The sequence below is a fragment of the Haliotis asinina genome, chromosome 8 (assembly GCF_037392515.1).
Source record: "Haliotis asinina isolate JCU_RB_2024 chromosome 8, JCU_Hal_asi_v2, whole genome shotgun sequence".
In the NCBI taxonomy this organism is placed as follows: Eukaryota; Metazoa; Mollusca; class Gastropoda; order Lepetellida; family Haliotidae; genus Haliotis; species Haliotis asinina.
In genome coordinates this window covers 6033879-6046325 of record NC_090287.1, presented here as the reverse complement: position 1 = coordinate 6046325, position 12447 = coordinate 6033879, and the positions used below count along the sequence as shown (strand labels likewise).

The window sequence follows — 12447 nt, the reverse complement described above, 5'->3', positions numbered from 1 at the left end:
GCCAGAACATCCCTTTCACAACACCCTGTTCCCTGACATTCCTTGTCTGATTACACCAGCTGTGAGTCTTCAGTAGGGGAGGGACCTTGCAGTTATTGACAGTTAATATTCAAATAAAGTCCCCTATGTTAGAAAAGAGAATAAAAACATGATCAAGAATGCGAGATAAAAGCCTTCGCTAAGTGTCTGTTTGACATGCTGGATGGTACTGAGTCTCCAGTCTAGACTATGTTATGTATGTGTATGGTGATAGCAGATATATCATTTAATGACAAAAACAAATTTCTGCTTAAACCAAATGATTTGTTTCAACATAGACTTTTCGTGATTATGGAAAGGGTTTTCATTTGGTCACTTTTATTTGGAGGTAAGAACACTGTTGGTATCATGTCTTTCGATCTCCTCTTCAGGAACAAGTGAGTGAGGTTTGGCTACACGCCATTTTTAACAATATTACAGCCGTGGACACCAGAAATTGGCTTCACATACAGTACCCATATACTGCATCTGGTAACAAGCCAACGCTTTAACCACAAGCCTACCCCACCACTCCCTTCTGGAAAGAAATCTCCTGCATCCAGACCAGCTAAATCCTTACTTGAAATATCATCTGAGTTCAATGATAGTCAGTACTGGAATTAATGAACAACATTTCTCTCTCATTTACAAGTATCCAGTTCAGAATTGTACAACATGATTCAAATGCTGTGCTGACTCAGATTGACTTCATCAAACCTAATTTCATGCCAAGTTAAAGATTCCTGTTTTTTTCCATGATTAAGTCCAAAGCCCTGCATCATTTCCTCAAGCAGCTATGCAATCATCCTAAAAAATCAGGTGGTAATTAATTTGTTTCAAAGAGCCAGACATGCCAACATTACACACTGGCTCTTTCCGAATCACTGAAAGGGTAACAGTCTACAAGTTTCCATCCTAACTTCCCCAACTACTCAGGGAACAAAAATGTCTCGGAAATAAAGTCCAAGCAGCTGAAGCAACAAATGAGGAATCGATAGCCTCACAAAGCATATATGGCACTCCAGAGGCGTCCGCATGATGCAACAAGTGGGACGATGAAATTTAATAATCTCACTTATCTGGGATAATTCAAAACTACCATTTTTCATTGATGTCAAGATGACCCATCCTCAAGGTCATAGGTCAAGCATGAGGTGGTAAGTCAGTCATATCATAAATATAAGATATTTATTTAGCTGACTGTGGGCTGTTTGGTTCCAAGACTCCTCTATCCAAATACAGAGTTTAAGGGCTACGCTATACTACACTAATCAGTGTCCTCATTATAGGACAAACTGAAAAAGTTCTTGACATCAAAAGACAAACTGATAAAGTCAAGAACTAACTCCATATAAACTTCATTGTAGGGATGCCACCTTGACACCTGATTCCACTCCTACAGGATTTCAGACCAGAGTGGCCACCATACTGGTAGACATGCCTTCCACCTTTGTGGTGTTAGTACAAGCTCAAATTCCCCATCAACAACAGGCTTGGCTGGCAGACAATCAGGTCCCACTGATTTCTTGAACTCATACAATATGACACTGACTTTAATAGAATGATGGTTTTCAAATTAAAAAGTTCAATAGTTTAACTGATTTCAAAACACTCAATGTTTTTGACATAGTAGTCAGTCTCACAATCCCTGAACCATATTATTTTCACTACAGCCTGGCCTTCCCTGCTAATGCTAAAGCTCTAAATGAAGCAAGTTTAGGTTCTTTGGTATCCCTGGGGTTCTTTTTCAATATATAATAGGTTTGTTTGTTACTATCAAAATTATATCTATTCAGAGACTGAGCATTAGTCTATTGACATACATAAACATTACTCAAGATTATCTATGTGACAGACAGTATGTCAGTTTTACTGACCAAAACATGCTACGTCTAATGCTAATGCCGACTTACTGGTCAGTCACTGTGTTGATCATGGCCCATACTCTAAAGTTTTACACTTGCTCAATACCCATCAATAGAGGAGACGTGACCCCCCAGTGACTAGTTCATAAAGAAATTAAATTACCAGAACAGAAATTATTTTTCACTTTTGTGATCAATGAATCACCATTCTCTGTTCCAAGGTGATCCTTCAGGGTCAGTGCTGACAGACAAAATTCTTTATAATGACATGTCCACTGCCCTACAAGCAGGTGCAATAACAATCTCTTCTACTTTAAATATCTGTAATTGTCACCACCAGTCAAACCAAAGACAGTCGAAGAATTGACAACAATTTATTGATCACAAGTCTCAGTCTTTGCCAATGCAGGATCAGTGAACAAATGTGGTATTAAGTCCTACAATTGTATGTTAATCCCATAATGCCGCAAGATACACTGCTGATGAACCGATATGGGCTGATGGGCTATCTAGCCATCTTATGACCCCCTGGATTCAAACTGAAGCTGGTGGATGGTGAATATATCCAAAGCTGTCCATATACTGTTGTAGTTGGCAGCTGAACAGCACTCATCCCATCCATGGAGTCTCCTCTCTAATACATCTCTCCTAATAGGCTATGAAAGTCAAATGGCCATTTAAAAGACTGAACCATTACACGAGACCATCATAAATCAATTGCTTGGAGCAAATGGTTCTCAGATAAAAGGACAGTGACTTGTAGAAGGCTGGAATCTGAATTCTTTATGGAATCTATCTTTTGGAAAAACAGGATAACTATTAAACAATTTCCATAATTGACCACTTCATTTGCCCACATAAGACTCTAGATCTTTTCTTTCATTTCAGTGGCACCGTTGCATGAAATCTACTTTATCTGTTCATACTGAGCAATATTTTTCGTACGGATAGCAAATATGTCCCATATGAATAAATGGAGAAAACATGGCAGAAGCTCCGCAGCTGTTGCTGTTAGTGGTGTTGATGCAATGCTGGAGATACTACCTTGTGTTCAGCCACCGATTCTGGAAGACAAGATAATGGCCAGTCTATGTTCACTACACAGGGAGGATAAAGTAATGGCTGGTTCATGTTTGTTCCATAGGACGTCTAAGATAATGCCTAATCTGCATCCACTGATATATATTTCTGAGAGATTGCCATATTACAAAAAAATAACTTTTAAAAATAATTGTTTCTATTGGATCATCATTTTGAACTGAATATCCTAGACGAAGAAAAAATAGACTGATTTGCATTTTGAAATTTCAAAATGGGGCCAAGATCAGATAGATTAGTGAAATTTATATTTTTACCCCAAATGTAACAGTTGAAGAGTCACTCGCATATATGGGGTGAAACACACAAAAGTAGCATGATCTAAGCTCACACAAGTCTACTGCTGTAATGTGAAAATAAATACTGGCATACATGAGACTGAGTAACATGATCGATGCTGAACGTATAACAGTGTTAGCGTTCAACAATAGTATTGGTTGTGTAACATCTGTCCAACAGATCACTCAACATTCCAGTCGGTTCTCGTCATAACGGACATGAGATCTTCCCCACATACTTAGTTACCCATATCTTCACTTGGCAGAAACACTGCCTTCCTGAAAACTACTCCAAACAGGGCCTACACTGTTAACTGAATGTTCTGGAGAGTGTAAACCTGCATGACTTCACCAAAAGGAATGTTGGAAATTTCCAAATATCATTATGACGACTTACTTAAAACTGTGATTCATTTCCCTCAGTACTGAAGGAAGAAACATTTACAAGCATTTAAGAACCAACATAAATAAAGTGTTCATTAGATTGTATAACATTCACATCACAATCACATAGAGGACAAAGATTCAAAACCAACGAGTTAAATCTCAGTCTAAAACATGTTCACTTAAACCAACAAATGTTTCTGAAAGTAAGCTCTTCCGTCAACTGTCTAACAATAGTACTGTTTTGACTGTTATTCAACATGAGGACAATTAAACAAATATAGATAATCCACCACACACAGAACAATGAGATCTGTGGCTAATGTAGTCTCCCATTTCACAGGGAAATACCTTGTGACAGGAATATTCTCAGGGATCGAAATATATTTTTTTTCAAGTGTGCCTCATGGGCACTGTCATGATAATTTAAGTGTGCCATTTCAAATTCTTGTGTGCCATAAATTCATGGTCTGTTAAGCTGAACCTCAAAACATTACACATCTTGAAGTGAATGTTAAAGTTGATATTGTATTAAAATATTCACCAATAAACCATTAGTAATAAAACAATGCTAGGTATGTATTTTTGTTTATTTACTGACCTCAGACATTGAAAAGACAAAATTGATGATTATCTGTCTGACCTGTCCACGTTATCATTACTCACATTAAGTCATGAAAGATAATAACGGTGAAAACATACTTTAATGCACATTGGCAAACAAATACAATGTGCCATAAGGGCATGCTGGTGGGAATTTAACCATGCCATTTCAATTTTAGTCGTGCCATCGGTGCAATGGCACTAATAATTTCGATCCCTGATTCTGAATAAGCCTTGACATAATCCAAGTGCTTTTATACAACCAACACCTTTCAACAAGTTCTTTTATAGACACATACTTTTCTTGAGTCCCGAAAATAATACTATACTAATATTGAGCATTAAGCACACATACAAGACACAAATTTGTACTGTACTACATATGCATATTTACCCCTTTTAACCATTCAGCCTTGCATTCCTAAATACCAATTGGAACAAAATCATGATACATCTTCCAAACATGCATATAATTAAAGCGGCATTAATACAAGTCACTTTGTCGACTTAATGACTCAATAAAACCTAACAAACTCTGATCCTTGTTTGCAATACCAACATCATATCTAAGTAAATGAGTACGGTCCTGTAAAGGGTCATTTAAGTTGAGGTACACAGCCTACATACATGAAGTCTACATCTTTTGTACACTTTAAACTCACCTTGCCCTGACTGGCTGCCCTAAACAATAGCAACCTGTTCCCACTATATCACGCACCATGAAACACTCGCTCACTTCGTTCAGCCTTGACAATCAAATACCGTTCAAGATAAATGTTCACCCTTTTTTCTTCCACTCTTATTGTGACCATGCATACAATTCAATTACTTGCACCGACTTCTTCAGTTCACCTACGAAAGAGTTTATGTGGGGAGTAAAGCTGCTTGTTAGACGACCTCTTTGATTTGTCGTGATCAGATAAGGAGAGGAAAACAAGAAACAGGACATTGTACCCCTTCTCATTAATGTATTTAAACACCATTAGAGAGATTTCGAGTGTAGTGTGATATGGCACAATAAAGGCTATACTTCACAACAAATGTTGGCTAGGTCGTCCCACAATAGTGTACACAACTGAATCTACAAAAACAGTCCAGAAACAAATATGTCATTTAAATCCTGCATTGCTTTTAACAAATTATGTTCTTATCTTAATATTATGTTAAATTGTAAGTAAGGAATTTTAAATGGACTTGGAGGTATGGAATCAGAATAGACCATGTGGGGATTATGGTTATACTGAAGCATGAAAGGCAGGTACTGACATACCCCTCATGCCATAAATAATTGATTTTAGGGAATTACCATACCGAAAAACATCAAGCATTCCAGGACCCAAGTTAATTTTGAACGCGGCACTAAGTTAAATAGCAACACAAGCTGGTAGCTAACATGTGGATCTGTGGTTCCATTAGCTTAATGTCATTCCGATATCAACTGTGTCTGGTGAAAATATTCCATACCAGAGGAAACTTTGGTAACTTGAACTTTGGGACGACAGATAACTCATGTCTTTATATTTACACAAATACAATGCATCTCCTGTTTGTTGCGTTTAGCCAGCATCCTGATGAAGATGATTACAAGGATGGAGATGAGTGGGACAATCTAAAGATGTATGCTGGGACGGAGCCAAAACTTAGTGCATCATGGGTAAACTGTGCTACACACCTCAGGTAGTTCCTGCACACAGGAGACGGAGATATGATCACTAATCGGGACTGGTTTCATGCACACGCAGTTCGTGAGTCAGAAACAGCTGCTATGCATGCACCTACGTCTCTGCCGCCAATCTTAGTCACATCGTTCTTTGCTCATAAAGACCAAAATAGCTCCCTCATCGTCCACACGAAAATACTGCATACACGAAAATATTCTGAAGACAATCTAATGCAGATAACAGGCTTTGGAAACACAAAACCTGCAAGCATTTCGCTGAAGCCTGAACAAAATGTTATGTTTCTCAAGAACTGTCATCTATCTCCCACTAAGGTTGCCCAGGATAAACCTTGTCTTTGAGCAAAGTGAAATTTCTATTACAAAAACCAAACAAAATGAATATCACTCTTCAAAAGCAAGATAACATCATCAACACTCAATAACATAGCTTGATACTTTGAAGAATAAAACAGCTAATGCATATTTGAAGTTCAAGAGTTTATAAACATACCAAACATAATGCCAGGAGCTAAATCCAGTTAGTACAGATCTCATTACAAGCTGTAGTTGGATTCATGTTACATACCTAGATTTCAGGGATGGCAACAGGGAAATCAGTTGTCAGCTGAAAACTTAACATTGTGTTTCAAATGGGGGGTGTCAGACAATTCACATAATTGATCTGTTTGAAATAAAATCCACAGATCCATGGAAAGCTGCTAGCCATGAGATTTGAATAAACAATAACAGCTCTTTCAACTTTTGACTCAAGACAAATGTAAAATGGAACCCTAAACATCTTCTGATAATGATGTAATGGCATCTCGTTGTAACCTAATCTTACAACCTATCCATCCGCTAGCCAAATTAAGATGAAAGGTTATCTGCAACACTAAGAGCCTAATAAGGCTTCATCTGAAATAGCAGCACATCTGCCTGACAAAGTAAGAGGTACTGGCGCTAGAACAATACAACAGTGTGACCTGACAATAACAAACTGCGGTAAAATCAACACATTGAATCAAATGATTGACATAACAGCCCAAATCCTAAGCGTAATGGTCAGCAACATCAGCAGTGGTCATCCACAAACTGCCCGTTAGGTATTTGGCAAATGCAGCCTCACCTACACACATTCCTCTGCCAAGAAGACCTGAGGAGGCAAGTCCCATACATCAAAGAAAAACACACAAATGTAATTCCCCCATTCCTGGGCCGACTGTGGTAAGGTAAACTGGAAATGTCCATCAAATGGCCAGCAGGGGGTAGGAGATATGCAGGCATGTTCATTATGATCCAAAGGAAGAGGTTTCATTATGGTCATCAAGACAGGATGGCATGGATATTCTCTGATCCTCTGGCAAACAACACCTCCTTCATTTTGCCTTCATTTCCGTTTGGTACAGTCTCTGTCAGAAATCATTACTGCTTAAACTATGGTCTGCTGTCAGAATCACTGAACAAGCTATAAACATGGTCCAAAGTTTCCTAAAATCAATATTTACAAACCAAATTATGCCAGGTTACTGTCAGAAATTAAAATGCTGACTTAAAATCTCTTATGGCAATGACAACTCCTCATAGACTCCTGTGTATACCTTTATGTACAGCACTGACTCTAGTGTAATGTTAAGGGGAATACTAGCAGCTGGTATAACTTCAAGGGGTGTGCATAAAGCTGATTAAGTTGCATGTCTTGTGCATCATGAATCAAATATCTAGGGGAACTACAGTAATTAATGTATCCAAAAGCAACTTCTACATACAAGGCAAGTGACCTAGACATACAAATGTCTACCTGTTCTCAAGCAGTCAGTGTCAAAAGTCAAGAGGTTCCAATCGCATATTTGTATACTTCTGTGGTATATGCTTTCAACACTCCACTTATGAAGACTTTACTATGATCAAATTACATCACACGAGTTAGGAGTCTGCTGCAAGTCTCACATACTTGCATTAAACAACCCAAACAGAACCATGGGTTATCTGGAGCTGAACACTTTTGCTGACATGCATCATGAACTCCCAATAGAAGATCGTATAAGAAACCTGTTGACACAAATTTGTATTTGAGGCCTGCTGACACAAACCTGTATTATGTCTAATGGGGGTTTGTGGGCCTAACCTCAATAAGTAACCTTACATTTAAAACGTAACCTTCAACGTTAATGAACTCCCATATTGGTCATGAAAGAGGGATATTTACATCTCAAAAAACTTATGAAATGAAATAGCAGGAAAGCATGATTCTGTCTCTGTAACATCATAGAGCTGGAACATAATTTTGACACGATCAGACACGTTGTGTTTACACCTTAATTATCCCAGTAGTAGTTCACTGCATGACACAACCCAGTAAAGCAGACTTTGTTACTTTTAGCTGACAATTCTTCAGAGCTTTCGCCTTAGGAATCACAGTTTCACAACACCATTTCAGCACCTCTTTTGCCATGACAATGCACCCATTCACAAAGTTGCTGATGCTGTTGTTTTTGAAACAAAAATTACAAAAATTTACATTTACAGAAAGATTCTGTCCTTCAAATCAGTGAATCCAAGTAAAACAATATCCTCAACACTTTCCTTTTATGAGAAAATATATAACAGGAGTGCCTAGCTCCACAAGTATACATGTCTTTATAAATGTATTATGGGACATATTATTTACACCCATATGTACTCCACAGGATGTATATAGTATACATTTCTCCATGGCATAGTGTTCAAAATGATAGGATACTGGGGATCCTGAGGGTTTCTCCTCTGGTATTTCACTCAAAGTCAATTCCAAACATGGGCATTAGGGTTATGACAGGGGCCCTTTGACTTTCATGCTTAATTCTGAACACTGGATATCTTCCCTTTCTTGAATTCAGGGCACTGTGTTTTGTCTGTGGGATCACATCCCAAATTTCAATGTGTGCAATGCCTTCTCAACGAAAATGCTTGTATACATGTCCAAGCACTATGGATTAAAATGTCACAGCACTGATACACTCCTTTGAGGAATGTTGGCCACAAATACATCTGACATTTGGCTTCATCCTCGCTACAGCACATTCAGACCGAATAGGTTCCCACTGTGCTGGAGACCTCAATACCAGTGTTAGGCCCAGCTTGTTATTTCAAGAAACATGAATGCTTTTCAGGAAAACACTTATAATGTCCTCGCACTCTAATGCTTTTCATTTGCAGTCAATGACTAATCATATATCCTACAATCTAGGACTGACTTGCTGCTACTTCAATTACATTTTTATTTGGATCATTAGCACCGTATTTGATATGCACACTCGAGGAAGTAAACACAAAAAATGTAATTTGTGTTTAATTCACTTTATGTTTAAAACATACTAGACATAAGTAAAAAGAAGAAAATAGAAAAAAGTATCATGGAAGGAAATTCCCACTGCCAGCTACTACGGCTGAAGAATTTAGATCGGAACTGACAACTTTCAAGGAGACATTTATAATGTGTGACATATTTCAAACATGAAAGCTAGGAGGTTTAAAGATATGTTTTCCTGATTGTTTCTTTCATGCACTATATCTTTCAAAGGTTGCTGTGACTTTACCTGTCTGACTGCAACAACTCATAAGGCCTAAATGCTAAAATTAACAATGTAGCCCCATCCCATGTTATAATGAGGCAATGAAATGTAGGCATTTAGGCAGACACAAGAGACTTGTGTGTCCAATGTACATTTCAGGTGTTAATCCCCAAGGGTGTGTCACATGATCTCAACTGTCAGTTTCTACGAGAGAAGATAATGTATACCATCCTAACAATTATGTCACAGTTATAAAGTGGCTTTCATTGGAATGTGAAGAATGTCGATGTTACAGTTTGAAGATTTCACTCCTTCACCCTGTTATATCCTGCTTAGATAAACGGTGATAGATTGAGCCAATGCTGGGCACCCTGATAACTAATTACAAGTGACATTTGTGTGGATGATATTCCCAGCTCAATTAATGTTTACATAAAATCATGGCTTCTCAGATAAAGTGATAACTGTAGTTTTTAGATAAGTACAGGTCTTGTGATGGATGGACCAAGAATCAAGTCAAGAATGCATTTTGTCACAATATTTACAAGATATGCCCAATAATAAAAAATAATATGTTTTATTGTGCTGACATAAAACAAATTTCAACAGCTGGACATCTGGAATCTCTTTTGACAATAATTTCTCCACATTATCCAGGAGTTCATGCAAGGTACAGGATTGGTGCAGAGAAAATAAAACATACATGAAACAAAATCATTATTCATAAGGACATTTAATATGCATGTCTATTTGACAAGTCTGACACTGACATCACTCTGGCAGGATGAGTGTTCTTAGTCTGTATTATCAATGGAACAAAAGCTGTTCAATAGCTACAAATAAATGTGCCCAGAAGATAGATGATGTTTATGGTTTATATAAACAGCACTATCCACAATAACACTTTTGCAACTAAAGAGCAATAAAACCAGGTCAACAGGTGAAATAATAAGGAAATCAATAAATGAGCAGGTAAACACACATGAATATGGGTCAACTTCCACTGATGTATTCATCACCAGTATTGACAATAACAGACATTCCAACAAGCTTAATTAACCTTCTTCTAATAGTACAACTGGACAATGAATGACACAACACCAATTACAGTGGTGTTACAAATACAAATGGGCTATTGTCAACTGCAATTTGCAACCTGATCATACCTAAATGATCTATTACTGTTTATTTAATGGTCATTTCCTTGTCAATTAGCAAGCTGGAAACGACTCCTGTTTCACTAGGGAAATCAGGTGTTTTGGAGTTTTCTGCTTGATTGACCACACAGGCTCAGATGTTGATTTCAGATATACAATTAATGAAGAGCTGGTGGCATTCATTTCATACTGTACACATGTCAATCAACATGGCTGCTGTATCTATACCTGTAACATGTCTTGTACTTCCAACAGATATATTATATTATATTATATTATATTATATTATATTATATTATATTATATTATATTATATTATTATCCAAATATAAGTTTAGTTAGTTCAACTGTACACATGAACAAAACTTGACTTTGAATATTTCTGTTGTTAAATGGTCGTAACATTGCATCACGTGCAATGACAGAACAAAGTATTTCTTTGTTTACAGAATGAAACTACTGACGCGCGAAATCTGTAAGAAATTTGTCGATATGACACATGTTATTGAGTAGCGACTACCGATGGCAAAGGAAGAGAAACAGGGTTAGACGAGACTGAAAACCTACCTAGCGCCTCGACGAGCTCTAGCATCAACCCTCCGATGTGCAGATCTCCTTTAACACGGAGCGTTTTCTCAACTTGCAAATCCGTCACGGTGATAGTGAGTTCCCATGATCCGTCCACTCTCCCCGCGTCTGCGATAAATGCCATTGTTTCTAGCTACAATCCAATATTGAAACACAAATAAATCTTGAGTTCTTGAAAGATTTCAAACTTTAGCGCGGGTTGAATACAAATCGCTGAACACCCATGGTTGTAGATCTACCATCCGTCCGAACAAGAGCACAGGGTTCCACAAAGCCGCGCTAAAACGAGGCAATATTTGCGCTCGTGTAGTTCGTTGATGATTAACGAATCCAAATGAAATCACACAAGTGGTGTTTGTCAGAGACAATATCAGACGTGACACCAGTCGTCGAATTATGACAACAAACCGATAGGGCACAACACCTCCAGATTCGAGGTAGGCAGATAAGGCAAGCAACACAGGTTTATGATCGGCCACAGTGCAAACTATCCCATCCAGCTTCCGCCGAACAGACGACAGTCTACTGTTTCGCTTCACTGCCAGTTGAAATCCGTAAACTACAATTCCCCCATCCACAGCGGTAATAGGTGCGTATTTACGTACTGTTGACACTTAGTACGATCTCTCGTCCTCGAAAAGTAGAACTCCGCTGACTCAATTCGACATGTCCCTATTAGGAAAGGCGTAATCTGCATTCAATGGCCAAGAGCGATTTGGAAGGTGAATTGTGATTGGCTGATATTAACGGCAACGCGCACCTTGTTTGACCCATAAACTTTGCACTAACTTTGGGTGTTAGTCGCAAGACCTGGTGTATCCCAAGTTGTATGTTGTGTTTTACAACCATACACATGTTTTGGAGACTGCAACAGATTTGGAGAAAAATCACCGAATATTCTAAGGGAAATCCCACGGCATTCCTAGGAAAATGTAGACCAATCACAGCGTGTGTTAAAAATAAAAAAAACGCCAACTCATTTTATCAACACAATGACGTCATTCCAAGGAATCCCTTCCCTATGAGGAGATTTCCCGCTGTTTACCACGCCAATACTTTCAGGCAGTGGCAGTTTTCTTGCTATTTCGCAGTTGTCTCGGAAATATACTCGACTGGTAATACGAACCCGGCTGTAAAAACACACCAGTTCGTTTTTAGCATTAGGTGCAATCAAAGCAGGTAAATTTGCGTGTTTCGATGGAACCTCTTCATGCAGTGCCAAATCACAAAAATGAAGTAAATGCA

The 12447-nt window shown here is 38.1% G+C and overlaps 1 protein-coding gene across 1 annotated transcript in view; it reads right to left on the bottom strand.

The window, feature by feature from the left end:
- Window positions 1–11895, bottom strand: part of LOC137295451 (fermitin family homolog 2-like) — an 81693-nt gene extending 69798 nt beyond the window's left edge. Inside the window, exon 1 of the mRNA XM_067826830.1 lies at window positions 11182–11895. Within this exon, the coding sequence (XP_067682931.1) occupies window positions 11182–11326 (145 nt within the window). The 5' untranslated portion in view covers window positions 11327–11895. The remainder of the gene's footprint in view (window positions 1–11181) is intronic.
- Between the last annotated feature and the right edge of the window lie 552 nt (window positions 11896–12447).